Source organism: Phalacrocorax aristotelis, chromosome W, assembly GCF_949628215.1.
Source record: "Phalacrocorax aristotelis chromosome W, bGulAri2.1, whole genome shotgun sequence".
In the NCBI taxonomy this organism is placed as follows: Eukaryota; Metazoa; Chordata; class Aves; order Suliformes; family Phalacrocoracidae; genus Phalacrocorax; species Phalacrocorax aristotelis.
In genome coordinates this window covers 1,251,877-1,271,073 of record NC_134310.1, presented here as the reverse complement: position 1 = coordinate 1,271,073, position 19,197 = coordinate 1,251,877, and the positions used below count along the sequence as shown (strand labels likewise).

General features: G+C 47.9%; 1 protein-coding gene across 4 annotated transcripts in view; it reads left to right on the top strand.

The window, feature by feature from the left end:
* WDR7 (WD repeat domain 7) overlaps positions 1-19,197 on the top strand; it is a 143,100-nt gene that overhangs the window by 64,674 nt on the left and 59,229 nt on the right. For all 4 annotated transcript variants that reach the window (XR_012657798.1, XM_075077464.1, XM_075077465.1 and 1 more), the window contains one exon: positions 10,797-11,018. Coding sequence is in view for 3 of the 4 variants with exons in the window: in XM_075077464.1 (XP_074933565.1) it covers positions 10,797-11,018 (222 nt within the window). In the remaining variant the exon portion in view is untranslated. The remainder of the gene's footprint in view (positions 1-10,796; positions 11,019-19,197) is intronic.

The window sequence follows — 19,197 nt, the reverse complement described above, 5'->3', positions numbered from 1 at the left end:
CTGGGGCTCCCCGGCCGCAGTGACCGCCCTTCGGCGTCCCCAGGGCCGGCTCGGCTCTGGGCTCTGGCACTGCCCTGGGGCTTCCTCCCTCCCTGCCGCCGCCTCTTGCTCCCGCGCAGACCTGCACCTGCCTGTCGAGGAGATGCTTGGTTTTCCGGTTTCTAGCTGTACTAGGTGATGGCGAACCAGAAAATGAATGTTAACTCAGGATTTGATTAAAATGACCCCACTGAAAAGTGAAGACTACTATAATTTAAATAAATTTTAATACTTAAAGATTGTTGGTCTGAAGACTCTGTTGCTAAACAAGCAATAAATGATTATTAAAATGTATTTCACCGTATCCACGGAGTTCCTTCCCATCTGTAGGCACGGGGACGGATCTGAAATGTGTTTGCGTACCTGTACGGTGGTAACAGGGCGTACCCAGAGTGCGGAGGCTCTGTGGGAAGGCTCCAGAGCAGTGCCCGAAAAGTACCTCCGGACGTGGTTTTTTGTGGGTTAAGTTGGGGGAAAAAATTCCTGACGAAATGTTACCCCCCATCTTAGCCTAAATTCTCTTTGTTGTGCTGCTGAAAGCTCTCCTTTTTCCCCCAAATATTTCTGTACAGAAGATCTGGTTTGGTTGCGGGGTGCTGCTCGACTCTGCCTGTCCTCGCACCACGGTTACCAAGGGCACATCGGTGCCTTTGCAGCTGGAGGTTCCCGTGTCCCTCCCAGCGACGGCTGATCCAACGCGTCGCAGGACGTGCCTGCAAATAAATGTCAGTGATATTTTTATTGCGTGTTACAGAATGTTCCTAAGGAGGTATTAAATAACTTCAAATTAAATAATGTCTTTAAACAGCGGGAATGTGTTTTAATCTGTCAAAATCAGGAAGGTCTTAAAAGCAAAATACCTGAAATTGTCAGGCGGGATTTGATAGGTAGGTCGCAAAAACGTAGTGGCACCGCACGTGTTTTCTCCTGTACGTTCTGTTCACGCACAAGCTGAATTTTAATATGTTAAAGAACGTGGGTTCTGATACTGCTCAATTTCTTATTGATTCCTTGGCAAATCATAGCTATCTAATTTCTTCTGCCTTCCCATCGATTTCCAGTAGGAACAGCATCTTTTCATAAAACATCAGAAACGTTGCCGTTCGGTTTCAAAACGACTGTAATGTAAAATGGTTTTACTCTTAATGTTCTCTTCAATAAAATAATAATCGCACGTCAGAACGTGAAGTCCGGACCCGTGCCGGTTTTACTGGAGTCATACCTATGGCTAGAGAGATCTGAAACTCAATAATAAATTTCTTTAAGTGCCGCTTTTTAACAGCTTATTAAATGCTGTTGGAAAAAAAATACACCTTATGTTTACATTTATCTGGCTTTAGTTACGTGCGAATTAGTGACTTCTAATTGAGGTGTTAATAACGCAGCCGCCCACTGTGCTGTAGGATTTGGCTTCCCCGATGGGGAATTACAAATCGTGTATGGTTTAGCGGCAGAGTTATTTAAGTGCTCAGAGTTGTGGTTTAGGAAGCTGTAAGGCAGGGGCCGCGCTCTAATTCTCGTCAGGCTGCTGGGCTCGCGTAGAAAACGTGCCTTTCTGCATAGGGCGAGTGTTGTTTGCAGCCGCCATTCGAATCCGTTGCCGTTTACTGGGGTTTTCTCCTCTGCTGTGCCATCCTTTTATGATGGAATATTTCACTGTGCTGCAGCATCCGGGAGCACAAAATGGGTGAGGATGCTGCTTCCACGCAGGGCTGAGAGCAGGGAAATAGTCAAAGACAAAATGGATTCTCCTGCTCAGATGGGGAAATACCAGGCGGGATTTGGTCAGTGTAACTTGCTGCTTTTAAAGCAGAGTTAATGCATCAGAACTTCCCTTGTTAGAAGTGGCATTAGGGTGGTCACAATCCAGGTTTTGAAAAGGGATGATGAACACGTAAGACGCTTTTAGTTATGCCTCATTTATGCAGACAGTAGTGAGGAGAGAGACAGATCTCTGGAAATTACGGCACAAAACTGCATCTGAAAATTGAAACGGCAAGGTTAGGGGAGAACGAACGCATAACTGACGTCTGTGGGTTCCAGGTGTGGTATGAGACATGTCGCTGAGGCAAAATTGATTCTCAGTACTTTGGGCTGTATGGCTTACAACAGAATTAGATTAGTTTAAGGTGGTGATTGCTTAGTCGAGCTTGTTGGTGAAAACACACGCGTGCTGAAGAGAGCAGCTAGCGTGCTCGCTTGCTCTCTGAAAGCGAGCAGACATTTTCAGCGCGGAGTTCACAAAGCATTAGTGAAAAAAAGGAGTATTTATTGCTGAGAGAAAACAGGCTAACCTCGGTGCCTGTATGTTCCAAAAATAACATTTGTTATTGCTTTTCTTCAGACATTCAGGAACTACTAAATGTTTTTTGGTTTCTCATTAGCCTGTAACAGCCAGGCAGAGACTGACAACAGCAACCTCCGCGTCTGCAGTTACGCAGGTGAAATCAGTTTGCTGCTAGTTTCGCATACCCTCCTTATAAAGCAATGATTGGCACTCACGGCAATGTTTCCCACTGCAAAAAAAAAAAGCTGCGGTAAGGCCAGATAAGAATCTATGATTGTATGAAAGTAATTAATACGTGTCACCTATCGCTGGCTTTAATCTGAGCGCGTGAGGCAGCCTGGGATTTAGGCAGCGCTCGTCAGCTTTTCCACGGTACAGAAGGCTTTTGGTGAAGCCTAAGTGCGTGGGTAACGACGGAGGGCCAGACTATGCGCTTGTCTTTTGTTTTGTTGCGAGATGAGCACTTAAGTTACTTGGCATCATCTGTAAAATTTCCGGGGCGCGCGAGGCGGGCTCGGCGGGCTGCGGGCGTGCGCGGTGGAGCGCTTGTTTCCAGGTGCGCGGGACCAAGGCAGCGCGTTGTGCAGGAGCGGCACAACCGCCCCAAAGCGCCCGTGAGGGCGGGGGGCGCTACCCCGTGCCTCGTGGATACCGAACTGGTGCAGGCGGGGAGCTTTTTAGGGAGAATGAATGATGGCTAATGATTATTTGATGACAGGTCTCGGGACTGAAAGGCACTTAGCGCTTGGTGTGTACTGCAAAGCCTATTTCTCAGAGCTTCCGACAGGTTTATTTGGTCTCACCTTGAGTGGAGCAGTGCTGTATTGATTTCATCGGTGTGGATTTAAACACACTATTGGCTTAAAATAGCACCACCTATGCAGAAGAAAATCAGTGTCTTAACCCTTAAGGCTGCCAGTAGCGACTCTGTAATGCTTTGATTGGAGGCTAACGGATTCCTGACGGGTTTCACTACCCTGACAACTACCATTTTTAATTAACACGTACGTTGCCGTTTTTCAGGAGCACGTGTTTCGGCGTACCGTGTGGGTAAACTGTGGGGATTTACGCGAGGGCTCCGACCTCCCCGGGCGCTGGCCAGAGCTCGGCGGCAGGGTCAGACCCTTTCGTTTGAGATGGGGTTGGAAATGGAAGATGTAACAAAGATGAACTTTTCTTTTTCCTCCAGTTTTTGTAAACCTCTCAGTGGCTGCAACAGCCTTTTCTAAAAATAATACTCTCTCTTCACCTAAGAATATTATTATTCACCACGAGAGGTTTTGTAATTCTCCTCTTTCAAAGTTCCTGCAGCTGGCTACCTGTGTGAAACCGTATCCCTGGCTTCACGCAGGGACTGTGTTATTGAAAAGTAAACTAGAAAATGTCCTGCCTTCAGAAATAAAAAGCTATGTGACTTACCGATATTTAATAATTCAACTTGTCTGTTGTAAGATGTCCTATGAAATATTAGAAAAACAAAGTTTAAACGCTTCCAGTTTTTACAGTAGTAACAAGGCTCTGTTATTTCAAATAATTTGCTGCAGACACGAAAAGAAAATAACAAGACAGGCAGTATCAAATAAATCAGCCCAGCATGCCGATAGGGAGGAAAAAAGGCAGAACGAAACAACCCCAACAAAAACCCCAGCTTTTGGTTTGATTCCAGAGCAATCCTTCTGCACATCCGTACCTAAATTTATTTCCAAGTGGTGTTTTTGAGTCCTCTTTCATCGTCTGAACACATACATATCTCTCTCAAAACCACACACACCTTATCAGTAAGAATAATAAAAATGTGCGGGAAATTTTCCTGAAATGTTTTGGTTTCTTGTTGTGTGGCTCTCTTCCCTGTCTAATAGTTTGAAAGCAGATAACTTTATAAAACAGCAAAAGATTTAATTTTAAAATACTACTTGTTATGACACAAAAATGTCTGTGCTACCTCTCTTGAGCAAATATAATTCAAACCATGCTTTTGATCTACGTATTGATAACGCTGCAGTGTAGTTCGGGCTTAGTCTTTTAGAGTCCTCGACTCAATTATAGGAATAGTAAAAAAAATTGGTTACAAGATGTGTGATGTCTTAATGAGCGAGCTAGTGTTTGAAATCTGCTTGATTCTCCGTCTCATGTGCTTCCTGGAACGGCCCTCTGTGAAGCGCTGTGAAAAGAGCAAAAATGAAGATGATTAAAAATGCTTAATAACGATAGAAGATAAATGCTAGGTGTCAGCGTCAGCAATCACAGATAAGGTCTCTCTAACTTGCCCCTGTATTGCCAGGTTTGTGTGTCGCGCTCAGCTGCCGCACGCTGACTGTCGTGCCAGCGGTCAGGCTGGAAGAGAATTTATTTTCATGTGGGAGCAAAAAAAGAATTAGTTTCACAAGAGACGCGAGCTTTCTGTCTGCACTCATGTAAATCCCCAATGCATTGGCACTGGAGTTGCTCTGGCTTATAAGAGGTAGGGGTTGCAGCCTCAGGGCTGTGTCAGTTTTCCATATTTGCAGGTGTTTTTGCCCTATCAATGACCAAAAGACGGGAAATAGAGTTGCTCCAAAGAAAAAGCTTCGTAGATTTGCCTGTCCTGCACGTGGCAGGGGGACCGAGCGCAGAGGTTAAACCTTGACAAAGGTAGCTTTAACTTGGGCACGCTCCTGGCAGCGCATGGTGGCGTGTTTTACCCGGGCGTATGTCCTGTCACAGTTTTTCTTTATATGTTATTTTATCGGAAGAGCTCTTTCCATGGTATTGACACTGGCTTTAGTACAGGCGTTCCAGGTGCACGAAGAGCCTGAGGAAGTAAGGAGGCACCTCGTGAGAGCTTGCTGTCTCGGGGCCGGGCTGACGGGGCTCCCTGCCGGGACCTTCCCAACCTTCCTGTTGGCATTGGCACCTCCAGGCAGGAACTCCCGAGCTGAGCAGAGACCGCGTGCAGCGGGCGAGAGTCAAAGGGAAGGCAGCCCTCGGCACAGGTTCAGTTTTCCTTCTGTCAGACCACATTTTCTCACGTGTATTGATTGCATTTACACTCTGATAGCAGGAACGAATAATATGTAAGAAAATGTAACTGGAAGTACCAGAGGCGTATTTAGCCAAGACCTCCCGCGTGCGGAAGACCTGTGTCCAAAATCCACGCCGTCTTTTGGGGCCTTGGGGTGTGGTGGGGCTTTTTGGTTGGGTTTTGTGGCTGCTGTTGCTGTGATGGGCAGGGGCTTAATTTTCTGAAAAACCAAGGTGGTTATTCCAGACTAAGCCAAACGGTAGAGAGGAGAAGAGGCTCTATGGAGTCACGTAATACTTTTTAGTACCGCATTGAGAGAGAGCCGCCGGGAGCGCCGTCAGGTGCGGGGGGTCCGGCCCGTTCAGCGTGGCGCGGGGGCCCAGAGCATCCCTCGGTGCCCTCCGGGTTCGGGGCCGGCCTCGCGAGGACCCTTCCTCGCTGTGCCAGTGGAGGGAGCTGTGTGTGTAGGAATGGCTACACGTGCAAGAATCAAAATACTTCTAATAATGTGAGGATAGTAACGAGTAACCGAAGCGTTCATAAGGTTAGATAAGACAGATCGCTTCCTGTCTTTCTGCATTTTTCTCGCGGTCGCTTTCAGTTGTTGTTTCTGTATAATATTTTTTAGTTCTTATTTATTGTGAACTCCCTGGCTTTATAAGCTTTCAGGAGATGCTGAAATTACAGTAATTATTCTTCTGTATACAATCTTAAAAACCAGAAATGTAGGCAAACCCATAGCATGGCTGACTGATTTACGAATCCTGAGAAATTGAAGTATCTCCAAAGGCACGCCTGGTGTACAGTTTTCTCACAGGCTTTTGCTGTGCCTCTCTAGGTCAGAAGCAGAGCATTACATGAATTTATCTGCTGTAAGAAAAGAGTACAACTGACGTGAAGAAATATTTTAAATTATTGACAGCCAAGATGAATGTAAGCAAAATTGCATTTCCCCCCTGTAGCTCCTGTGCCTTCTTCTATAATATTCCGTCTAATACAGAGAAGCTATTACAGTTCCAAACGCGAACGGTTTTGGTGGTTGTTGCCGTCAAGGTCTCTCTGCCACGCTTTGGTATGCGTTCACTTCCTCCCTGGCCGCTGATGGAAGGGCTGTGGGGGCTTTCTGAATTTAGCTATATAGTTTTTTCAGGTCTTAGAGAGGAAAAGGAAGGATGACTCAAAATCCTTATCCCAACCCACCCAGTCAGGAATCTCTCCCCTTCATAAATAAGCAGAAAATGTGACCAGAGAAATGCAGAAGGAGAGACCTGGCAGGCAGGAGGGACGGGGGACGATGCTTTTGGCGGAGCTCGGTCTGCAGGCTCTCACCTGTAGGTAGCGGCTTCTGCCTGCCTCTGTTCAGCGCTGGGAGATGGGCGCTGTGACAAAAGTCCAGGGGGCTTCGGTTGTCCCTTTGCTCCGTACCCCTAAAATACCAGATTGGGATGCAAGGTCTGAGTTCTCTGCCACATCCGATACAGAGTATATTTGTGGTCTTCAGCAAATTATTTCATTAATTTCAAACTTATTGTATATATTTTCAAAACATTGCCTAGTTTATTGGGCTTACAGCTGCCGAGAGCCCGCAGGCCCTCGCAGCGGTGCGCTGGGCGTCGCTTCTGTATCTGAGCTCCGATGAGGGTGCTCTGTCAGCCGGTGGAGCGTGCGGCGATGGAAACGGGGCTACTGCGGCACCTTCCTAGGGTTTTTTCATTTTAAACAATTTTACGCACGTTGGATGTTGTGACTAAGTCTCGGTGGTTCCCTCTTACGTTTCAATCGTTGGCCGTAACCACAGCCCCCCGCTGAACGGTGCCGGGTGGCCGCGCCGCGGGCTGCAGCGGGGCTGGGCGCCGTGGTGGCGGCGCGAGGCCGCCCTTCTGCGCGCATCACCACCGCCGCAGCACCCCGCGTGCAGGCGGCGCCTTTGGTAGCCGTAAACGGGTCCGGCACCCGCTTCCGCGAGGCTTTCCTGCCTGATAGGGTACGGGAGCACCATCGGTACGCGCCTAACAGCAGGTACGAAGTATCTGGTAGCAGTCCATCTCTCATAAAACCGCCTTCAGCCTTAATTCAAATCCATTGATCCTTATTCCAGTTAAACCTGGAGAACTTAATTTGTCTTTTAATCCTTTTATTGTAAGCTAGGATAAAATTAATTTTACCCAAGAACTGCGCAAAGCCAATTAACGTGATCTTTAGAGTAAAGTGCTTCAAACTGTTAAATTTATCCTGACCTCGTGGCTGCACTCTCTGACTGCTTTTTAAATGAAGTAATCAATATCTCGCAGCCTTTTAAACAACTGAAACTTCTGAAATATTTTGCCTATATTTTAAACACTTCATAAATATGCTTTGTGCTATCTGTAAAGCTGTCTCCTCTACACAGTTGTGGATGTTTAATTCTCAAAAACTGAAGGTATTTTGAAATATTTCACGCAGTCGTTCTGTCCAAAGCAAACCCAGCTGGGTCGGTGCCTGAGCACGGTAGGTTTCTCTTTCGGGGTGTGGATCTGGAAGTGTGTTATTTCTACAACTAAAACGTAGAACGTTTTTGTCCTTTCACCAGTGTAGCTTCTGTTTTCCACATAGAGCTATTTGAGGCTGTTAATTTTCTTCCTGTGATAGGGTGATCAACCGTCCTGTCAAGAAAATGGATCTCTGTGTCACCCTTTAGCATGATTAAATGGAGGCACGTCGCTGTGAGAAAATACCAAATTTTCATGAGACAAATGAAACTGTAGAAAGGACTATTTTTGTAGACGTTATTTCATTTTAAGAATCTCCAAAATGGCTGTCAGTTTATTTGTAGGAAATCGTTACAAATAATTGTGTGTTTCCACTAGTAATTTTTTTAAAAAAAGGCAAAGACATCGAAGGGGCTTTTTTCCCCTCGCATCTAGAGGTTTTGGGGAGGAATGTTGCTGGGGGGAGGGTTGGGATTTTGTTGCCTTTGGGGTTTTTGGGGTTGTTTGGTTTGTGGGGGTTTTTTTTTGTTTGGTTTTGGGTTTTATGGGGGGTTTTATGGGTGTTGTTGGGTTTTTTCATTATTTTTGTTGTTGTTTGGTTTGGTTTTGGGGATTTTTTTGTTGTTTTTAAGTTTCTGGCGTTTGTTTTTTTGAGATAGAAAATCTTACGCCGCAGCAGCGAGCGGGAGAAAGACTGCCACGCACCAGATTGCTAATGAAACACTCTAAGAATATTTCCCACCCTCTTCTGGTTGGAATTTATTGTTCGGTTAACAAAGAGTTATCTCCTCGACATCTGGGTGCCGGAGTCGCGGGGTCAGCAGCAGGAATTAGCTCGGCGGCGCGCACAGCGCCGTGCCGCTGCGGGCCCGGGAGCTCCCGCATTAATTGCAGGCGCCGGTCGCGTGCTGTGCAGCGGCAGCGCCCGTGCCTGTCCGTGGGGCGACGGAGCTGGCGGGTGCCCGCTCTTTCCGTCGTGGCCATTTCAAGCCAGAACGTGGAAGTTCTGTTGGATCGGGCCTATAATTTTGAAGGATGCTCTGAGAGCCGCCCTTCGGGATCTAATCAAGGGTTAACTTCATATTGCTGTAATCAAATGAGAGGGGGGCAGGGGGGAGGGCGCAGCTCTGAGCGCCCCCGTGGTTTAATTTCCTACTGGAAGCAGCACATGTGTTCGCTCTTCCTTTCTTCCTCGCCTGGGAGCCGTGGCCGGCGCGGGCGGTGCAGCCGGGGTCAGCGCCTCGCCTATTGATCAGCATCCCGCGGTCCCCTGCTCCAGCATCTGCTCTGCTGCCGGCTCCCCGCGCCTGCTGCAGCACATTAGAATAGAAATCCATAACCAGAGCTGTGCTCATCCAAGCAGGGGAAGAAACTAAATTAAATGGTATAAAACAATCTTGGATCAGGAGTTTGTGCCAATTCATCTTGATCTAAGATGTCACGCTGGGCTCTGCCTGAGCACCTGGGCTAGGGGCGGCCGCAGGGAGGGAGCGCCATCAGTCACTCGCGGCCGGCAGCGATGCCCTGTGGCGGGGGGCACCCCAGGACCGGGGGGTGTCGGGCCGTGCGGGAGCTGCCGTGCGCCCGCTGCGGCTCCGGGGCGCTGGGGAGGAGCGGCTGCGGTACGGCGTGACGTGCAGCGGGCGGCGTGCAAACGTTAGGGGGAAGCTGGTGTCTGCAGATGGCGGGAGCGGCGATTGCTGGACAATTACAACTGTTATATTTTTTGCTTTGTCTGTTACAGCCCATTTTCATCCTTCTTTCTCTGAGGGCAGTTACTATTGATTTTTTTTTTTTTCCCTTTCTTTTTTTTCCCCCCCTACCATTGTTAAGCTTCCCGTTGTCTTTCTCTCCCCTTTGGCCATCACGTCGCTGTCACAGCCGTGGTTGCCTGAACAAGGCCGGTGTTCTGACACCGGTTCTAAAATTTGGTGAGCTTTCTTTAGGCAACGTTCCGTTCCCTGTCGCCACGCGAATGCCGTTAGCAGAGACGTACAGCGCGACTCGCTAATTCACCCGTCGTTAACCTACAGGCCGGATAAAGCTCATTCAGTGCCAGGTGGTGCCTTCCAGCTTCTCGGCAAAGGTTTAACAGCGGCGTGCTGGAAGGATTAAGACTTCATTATTTTTGTAGAATATGCGGTAGGGCATTTCCGGGTATGCCGTGAATGAGTATTAGAGGCAAAAGTGAACTGTACTTGTCCGAGTAAACGAATACGGTGTTTTCGTTCCAGTCAGTTTCTTCACAGATTCGGTTCCTTTAGTCCAAAAAAAACCAAAAACCCTTCATCTGCCAGCGAAATAAAAAATCCCTGGGCTGTATCGGACTAATGATGTAAACTTCAGTTTTAAAATCAATAATACAGTGAGGTTTTTTTCACGGTTCTTAATGTTTGTTAAAATGCCATTTGTAATGTTTTAGTATGCAAAAATACTAGTTGGGTTTAACGGCCTATACGGCTGGCTAAAATTTACTAAGAATCTGAATGTGATGATGGATCCTTAAACAAAAACATGCTTTTACATAATACAAATAAGTTCTCCTAAAAATCCACCTTCTTTAAAAAAAAAGAAAATCACAACTTGTTGTGCGAATTCAAAATTAACAAGAAGCAAACCAACAGTCGCCTGTCTCCAAAAGTAGACAAAGAGAATTCCACAAGTCTTTTATCAGCTGAACAAATAAAACCAAGAAATCAGACGGTTTTCCAGTGGATCTTTTTTATTGTGAGGTCTTGGCAGTTTCTGAAGGGCAGGTTTCATCGAAGACAGCCCTTGCAATAGGTGGTATTTAGACTTTTATCCTACATTGTAGGTTCTGAGAAGGAAAAGGGAATCGTCTCCGGCAGCCGCCAGCCCTGGTACGGGCAGTAACAGTCCTGAAGCTGGAATTTCCTTAAGCGCGAATCTCTTAGTTTCTCTGGGAAACATGATGTCGTTCGGAGTATTAAAGAACAACCCTGCTTTCGATTTTTCTCACGTTTCTTACTTTTCATTTTAGGTTGTCTGTCTGGTCTCCCACAAACGAAAAAAATGTCTATGTCCTATGAAGAGAGGCGGAAGCAAGCCACGGCCATCGTCCTGCTGGGGGTGATCGGGGCAGAATTTGGAGCTGAAATCGAACCTCCCAAACTTCTCACTCGGCCCCGTAGTTCCAGTCAAATTCCCGAGGGGTTTGGTCTGACGAGCGGCGGATCAAATTATTCCTTGGCGAGGCATACGTGTGAGTAACCCAGGACACTGTTTTCCCTTGCTCTGGTGTTTGTGGCAGGGCGGCGGGCAGCAAGGGGCGTCGTTTACATTTCAGTACAAACAGGTTCATTTAAAACATCCTTTGACCGGAAAAGCTGGAGTAGAAATTTCGAACATACAACAAGCCGCACCGCAAAAAGAGGTTGCCAAGAAATCGGTGCCGATAGAGCGAGCGGAACGGAGCGGTGGAGCTGGTGACTGGGCGTGGGATTTGCGGTGGTGAGCTGGAGGGAGGCGCTTTGTGGCATCAGCCAGCTCTTCTGCTGAAACTCTGACACCCTTTATTCTCCTCCAGTTAAACCCAAATGCTTGCATTTCAGACTGCATTTATGTAATTTGTTCTTGAGGTTTCTTTTTAATCCTGAAAACATTCCTCGGGCTAGTAGAGAGAGGGAGGAGACTGTCAGCTCATCCTGCCTCTTCCATTGACTAATCTTCCCTGCCATGGTAGGTCTTGCTCTTCGTGGGGTCGATCCCCCCGTAACTGAGCACTGGCAGGTTTGCGTACGTCACACCCGCACGTTCTGGGACGTGGATCAGTGGGCTATAGAAAAACAGGTGCGTAGGGGGAAGCGTGCGAGACGTCCGACGTAAAAATCGGAGGAATTAAGTTAATAGAAAACGGTGGCGTTCAAGGTGTGCTGTATGAAGTGTTACATTCTGGTCCTGCATCAAAAGGACATCAGCGTGGATGTAATCGTCCTTAGTATGGGCAGTAAACGTGATCTTATCTAAGGCAGTTACTTATATATGATTTGAATATTTGATGTTAATGTTCCAAAATCTAATAGAAGCAAATGCTGCAGCGCCCTGGGTCCATACAATTATTTTGGCCAGGCTCCTGAGCATGCTGGTATTTGTTGGTTTTACCTGGAGTCTGGCAAAAGTCCCCTTTGTCATCTCTGTAAGATCTCTCTGATGCGCTACAGACTCGCTGCCGTATTGCTTGAAAAAACATCCACTATCTGGTTAGCTGTGAAATAATTCCCCGGCAGTGGATTTCTCCTCCTGCACTAGCTCAGTCTTCACCTGGTGCCCAAGTGCCTTTGAGGAAAAGTGGGAAAAAAAAACCCCAAATAATTGAAAACCAGCTTATTGTCTCAGCTCAAAGCTATTACGGGGGAGGACTGGTAGTAATGATGAAAGAGGGGGCCTGTCCTTCCCTCTGGAGCCTTGGCTACGTGAGCTGTACACGCTTGCTTCCAGAGCGCGCCGCTCAGCGCATGGGACCGGACGGCGGTTCGGAAGGGTGCCCGTTGTCTCGCAGGGCAGCGTGCCGTCCGTTTAGCACAAGAAATCTTGAAGGCCTCGTCTGCCGCAGCATGGCAGCGGATGTGCCTTTTATTGGTTTAATTTCTTATGTTTCTGCTTGCCTGTACTGGAGAGTGGGCTCACTTCCAGTGTCTGTATCGGGCTACAAAGCCTTATGGTCCAAAAAGGTACAAAATGTAATCTGTTTTTTTCCCTAGTCATTTTTTATCCCAACTCATTTTCCTATAAAACATGCAGATAATGAGTTTCATAATGATGACAAATTTTATATTTTTGTTTTAATTAAGTGCAGGGAAAGTGCTGCTTTTTAGTTACACCGTAATATAATACCAGAACAATAATCGGTAAGCGTAGCTGTGTCCCTGTGCTAATAGATGAAACATATCGTAGACCATTCCCTTCTGAGGCCTGTCGGCACAGGACGGTTTGCACCTGTGCCAGTAAATTCCCTCGGCCTCTAGAGAGGGTGGTGGTGTGCGCCTGCCCCGGGGGCTGGTCCATCGCCCCCGCAGCCCTGAGCCGTGCCCAGGAGTTGTGCGGGAGGTGTCAGCTGGCCCACAGCGGCACCGAGCTGGCCGCCGTTCCAGCGACACCGTAGATCACACTCAGCAGCTCAGGAACGTCGCGGGGCACTGCGTAACTCACTGGGGTGGGAACAGCCTCCCATCTTCCACGCAACAGGTGGCTGAAATTCACCTCCTGTGAAGCGCGGCGCTTCTGCCACTGACGTTTTGAAAGGCAAAGGAAGGGCTGGTTGAGGGAGCACGCGCACGGAAGAACGTGCCGTCCCGGTTGTGGCAGCGCGGAGGCGCGGGGTTGGCTGTGCAGCACATCACAAAGCAAGCCGTGTTTCTGAGAAACCTAGGGAAGGGCCTGTCGGGACTTCTTCAGCTGAGATCTTCCTATAAGTCATTTGTAGATGCGCTCCTTTAGTGAACAGGACGCTTCTGTCCGCCCTTTGCAAACTGAAATAGAGTCTGGCAGTTCTCCGCTTCCACTTCTCTTAGAGTTTCTTGCACATATACAGAACTCTGCTTTAAATATTTGGGGTTTGTTTTTTGGTTTTGTTGTTGGTACTTTTTGGGTTTGTGTTTTGGGGGTTTTGTTGAATAATTTTTTTTTTTAACTGGGGTTATTGTCTTTGTTTTCCTGCGTGTTCTGCATTATTGCCCAGTTTAAGTTTCGAAGCTATTTGTCTCTTCAAACAGTATCAGGAAATGAAAGGACGGAGAAGCCTTTCCCATGTCTCTGGATCAGCCAGCACAAGGGATCTTAAGCTGGACAAAAGAGGTTCTTCCCTGTTTCTCTATTACAGTGCAAGGCTGAGTCAGGCTTCTTATCCTTCCAGGCTAACGTTTGGGCAGAGTGGAAATAAGCTTTGCTTGCCTTTCAGAGCTTCCTAGAAGAGGATGCTGACATCCGTATGAGACTCAGCAGCGCAGCGTGCTCTGTGTTGTTGGGAAGCTGTCGGTGGTGCAGAGATCAGCTTTGTCTTCCCCAGCCTTCCAGCGGCACGCTGCACGAGCAAAGTTGCCTTCATTTAAGCTTTGCTTCCAGAAGGCTGTCAGACCTAAGGTTGACTCATCTTCCATAGAAAAGAAGTCAGACGGTTCCATCAACAGCGCCTCTTTGCCGTTCCCACAGCTGTGTAGCTCTGATGCGGGCTGGGGGGTGCTGGTTTGTCAGAAGCACGGCTGAGATGCTTGGACCCGTCTTTGATCCCCATGAGTTCTTTCCTCCGGTATCTTTTTTTCATCTGTTTGCGAGCTGGTTTTGTTAGCAGAGTTATAAACTCCAGCTTTGAACCTATTAATCATAGTCTCAGAAATAACTGCGCAACTGTCTGACTGACTGATAGGTCGAAATTCAGTCTTTAATGCAGATGAAGCTTGACATGCTAAAATGCTGAAAATTAGATCAAGGCCATAAAGTAATATCTGACATGGATGAAGAGCCAGAGGAAGATCAGAAATAAAGACTAGCTGGAGGGGAAAAAATACAGGAGGTACTGGGTGGTACTTTTGGCTTATGATGGCATTAGCAGTACCTTTGATCATCTTCATCACATTTTCCATACAGCCCTTACTACCCGAATTTGGTCAAAGTCAGTATTGCCGTCTCGGTGGTGTGACCTGCCCTGAACCCGCGGTACGATGTCATATTTCCACAGGTGGGAGGTTTCTATTTGCTCAGGTATCTTGGTCAAGTAGAAGAAGTTGAATTGGAAAATCCGGTCATCATAACAACATTCATTTCGCCCGATCTGGGCGTGTTTGCAGGTGTGGATTTGTGCAGGAAGCCTGAGAGGGGAAGTCCAGGCTTTCCTCAGCGGCCGGAGTAATTACCTGAGGGAGGGAGTGAGAACACTAATGAGCTCTGGGGATAGGGATTTGCTGTAGTCAGAAACAGAGTCCTCCTTCCTGACAAGGGTTACAGGTTCCCTGACAGGACATACAGTCATTTAAACGGCACTTCCCCCCCCCCCCCCCCCCCAATATGCTATTTTCACAGAACAAGAAAACTCATCTTAAGGGTTTTAGAAGTATTACACGTCTCTTGAATTTGTATTTGTTAGACCTGAAGTACTTTTAAACTTTGAGGCGGGAAAATTGGGCAAGTCTTTGGAAACTCCCTTCGTCTCAATTCCAGTTAATTAGCGCAGAACCTTGGCCGTGTCCAAGCCCTGACGTGCCAGTACGTCCGACGGCAGGTATGGTACGCTGTTAGGGACAGCTTCGTCTTGAGCCCTTCCCACCGTATCCATCTGCGACGCATCTCGCCCACAGCGGGTTCTTGGATGGCTGTGAAGTAGGAGGGTGTCCGCGCGATGCCCCAGGCCGATGTTAGCTGTTGGAGGTCTGCTCTGGTCATGGGTGAGCCTGGTCCCCAGCGCAGCTCGGGGGGGATGGCACCCCAGCAAGGTGCCCGAGGCGGGACACCGTAAGCAGACTCGCCCAACGCAGAACTACCGCTTGCCAGGAAACGCTGTTCTCAGGTTGGTTTTTCCTTACACGATCGTCCTTGTTAAAAGGCTGTTCTCATCTTCGCTCCACGTATCCCAGCATGGTAGGGGTTGGAAGGGGCCTCTGGAGATGCATATGTAATGCTGCAGAAGGAAATCCTTTGAAAACTGGACGGTTCTTCAGAAATCCAGTTCTCTGAGCAAGAAAAAGCAAAATTCTTCGTACGTGCTCAGATTTAACGTTTTTTCTTTTTGATATGTTTCCTATTCTGGCTTTCAGACACCATAGTAAAATGCAAACAGTTATTTCTTTGTCTTCCAGTGACACGGAAAATATTTTTGTCCTTTCAAAACAGACAAAGAGTTGATAAGGTGTAGTCTGATCTTGTGGAAGCTGGCCGTAGGACATAAGTGATGGTGTGAACCAGCAGCCCTTAGGTAAAGGAATCGCGGGTTTTCCTCCGCTTCACGTCGTTCAGTGGCTTGCGGGCGCTGCGGCGCGCAGAACCCGCTGAGCGAAGCCCGGTGCTGGGTGGCCGCCCTGGAGCCGCTCCCGCAACGCAGCCTCCTTCCCCCGCGCGCTGCCGGGGGTGCTGCGGTGGGGAGAGCTGGGAGCTGCGGCGGCTTTCTGCTGGCCGCCTGGGCGACAGCGCCGCCGGACGCTCCTGGCGATGCCCCTCCCGCCCTGCAGTCTGAGCTGCCATACCTTTTCAGTCGTCAGGTTTTGTTACCGCATACCGAAACTGTATGCTGGGAGTTACCCAGAGTGACGAGAGACATTGCAGGTGGCCTAAAGCGGCAATATTTTCTGCTTCAAAACGTTATTAAAATGAATTGCTTTTTCGTTTACACTCTTACTGCGTGCAGAGCTTTTGCCGTGTAAATCGTGCACGTTGTGATGTACTGTATTTAAGACAATAATTGTGATAATGCCTTTTTGAGAGGGTGGAAATCTAGCTCTAGGAACCTCCAGAAGTCCACGCGGTGACCTTGCCTGACATCCTCCTGCATTAATCTCTGTTGACCTCACAAATAGTTCACGCGATATTTAATTGTAAAACGCCACCCAGAGAACTTCTCATTACGGACGCGCCGCATCACACTTAAACTGCAGCTAATGCTGAGTTTATAAAGTTAATGGGCTGATAAGTCTGAATGACTGTTCTGTCCTGAATATGAAAATCCTCGATTCTGTTGTTCCTGCAGTATATTTTTCTAAGCATCTGCCCTCAGTGGTAGTTATTAATGATACGGGTTTTGCCCTTTACCTCAGTCAGTGTCGTACACGACAGCGTGTTCACGGCATTGAGTTACTTGTGGTGTTTTTGCGGGCTACGTGTACCTGCCTCCTTCGAAAGGGAGTTTGAGGGTTTCCACGCTACATAATCCGTGGCAGTCACTCCAGTTCTGCGGGTTTCTGGATTAAATGAGGTAGCCAGCAGTGAGGACCCTCACGCAGACTCATGAAATCATTTTTCATTTTTGAATTACCATGCCCAAATCCATAGCAGCTTGCCCTCCTTGCCTGGTGGGCAGGAGGGGAAGCAAGTGAAATTTCTGGAGAGATGCGTATAATTCTGTGTCTGCATAACTGCGTAGGGTTGTACCGCCCGGTGTTAAGACACTTTTTCCTTCGTAGAGCCATGTTTGTGAAACGTTACACCTTGGAGCAGTTGCCTTTAGACCGCTCAGCCATGTCTCTGGAAATCCTCAGCCAAAACAATTAAGCCGTTGGGTTAGGACAAAGAAAAGATCTATTTTTTCAAAGGAAACACGGTCTCAATACCGTCGGCAATTCAGCACGCCCACGTTTGGAGCGGGGGTTTGCCGTTAAGGAAGCAGCTTCTGCGTTAGGCGGGTGTCCAGCCTGTCCCTTTCTGCCTCGCCCAGGGAAACCTGCCGAAACCAAGGGCAGTGCTGGCAAAGCCGGCGGGGTGAGCGGGGCTGGAAGGGGAGCAGGGTGGGGGAGGACAAGCAGCGTGCGATGAGGATCACAGGGCAGGTCTCTAGTTCTAGTACAGGACTGTTGCCGTGCGAAGTGAACGAGATATTGCACGTTTTTGTTATTTTCCTCAGTTCTGGATTTTTGCTTTTGTGTGTTATTTGCTGCCTGATACTCAGGCTTTGCTGCTCAGTGGTATCTTCTAAAAGCCTCATGGCTGCAGCCTATGAACGCCTTTTCTAAGCCGTATATTTATTTTGGCAATATTTCTATTGCTACTAGAGTTGCGCTGTGCGCGTTAGAGCGGGCTTTACCTTCCAAGATGCGCTGTGGCTTCGCAATCCATTTTTGCACGCGTGTAGGCACACCACAAGTAAGCAAAAAGCACTTGGGGTGAAGGCAGGTATTTCACGTGTTTTCTTAAATTGGGGTTTCCAGCATTACAGATTTTTGTGTAGCATCCCAAATGTATTTAATCTGGAAATAGAATTTACCATGGGGTAAATTTGAGGCTGCTGGTAAGCACAGGATTTCTTTTTTTACTCCATCAGCTACCTTGTGACCTTTTGTAATGTCTTTTGCTCCATTAGTTCTGTATTGTAAAAATATTTAAATCGCCACTCCAGGCGAGGAGGAGACCACCCCTGTGAGGAGGAGGGTATCCCCGCTAATTGTATGCACCTACTGCAGAGCCGATAGGCTGAGCCAGCAGCGGCAATTAATACAGCCGAGCGAGCGCTCGGGATCGTCGCTTACAGCGGCAATAAATCAGCTGAGCACCTGAACAGCAGCCTTTCAGAGGAAATTAGGCAAACCGGCTCGGTAACTTAATTTAAGCAAAAACAAAAACACAACAGCGTGATTAAAGCCAAGAACTGATCTTATTGTTCGCAGTGAGCCTGCTAGCCGAGCGTGCCGTTGAGTCGGCTGCATTTTCCTATCAGTTGTGCAGAAAGCTGCTCAGATTTGCATGGATCCTGGGGTTCGTGACACTATCCTCCTTATTTGGATCTGTACGTCTCAGCCAGCATGCTGTGAAATTCAGTGTACTAGTAAGTCTGAAGTGTGCTTTTTTTTTTTTTCCCTGAGTTGTGAGCTGGTGTGATTAGATCAGTGTCTCGAGCAGAATTTTGTCCCTGAAGGGGGGAGGAGGGGGGAAATGGAAAAATGGTGGTTTATGAAAATCTATATCTTAGCCTTAGAGACAATATTTAGAAAAAATAGTCAATCTGTATGGCAGAAAACAGTCAATCTTCATGGCAGATATTACGCCCTAATTTAAATCTGGGTTTTGGCTTTAGCAACAAAATCAAATCTTAAAAATTAAATTCACCTTTTTCCCCAAATCCTATACAAGGCGAGGGATTGGAATTACATATTTTTAATCAGAGATTTCAATCTTGCATATTTAACATCCTGGCTATTGTGATGGGTTGTATCACAGTGAACTAAAACATGTGTTCTTTGTGTCTGCGCCATGAGGAAGGCTCAGCACCAAACAAATCCGCGTCACTTATGTTTCCACGGGTCCGTACGCTCTGTAAGCGAAGGCTCAGCTTTGTGACTGATACCCCATCGGGGGGTAACAAAAATCCAAGATGCTTTGTTTTTTTCCTCCAAGGTCAGCTTTCCCGAGCCCTGCAGGCTGCCCGGGTGAACCCCGTCTCGTTCCCAGGAGGGTGTCCAACCTGCCGAGGAGGGTCTTGGTGACGGCCAGCCGTAACCACGTTTGTGCCCGGGGATCTTCATCTGCTTTCTGTTTCCAGATGTTGGAGCCCAGGCTCTTGTATGAAATGCTGGACAAAATGCCGACACTTCCACCTCAGAACACGTTTTTGTCTCGCGCAAAAGAAACCAGAACAGCCTCTTTTTTGCAGGCTGCTTGTGGGGCGCGGCGCCGCGGGGCCCAGCATGCTGCTGCACGCAAGCAGAGCGGAGCTTCGTCAGCTGGGGCAGGGAGAGGCTAAACCCGAC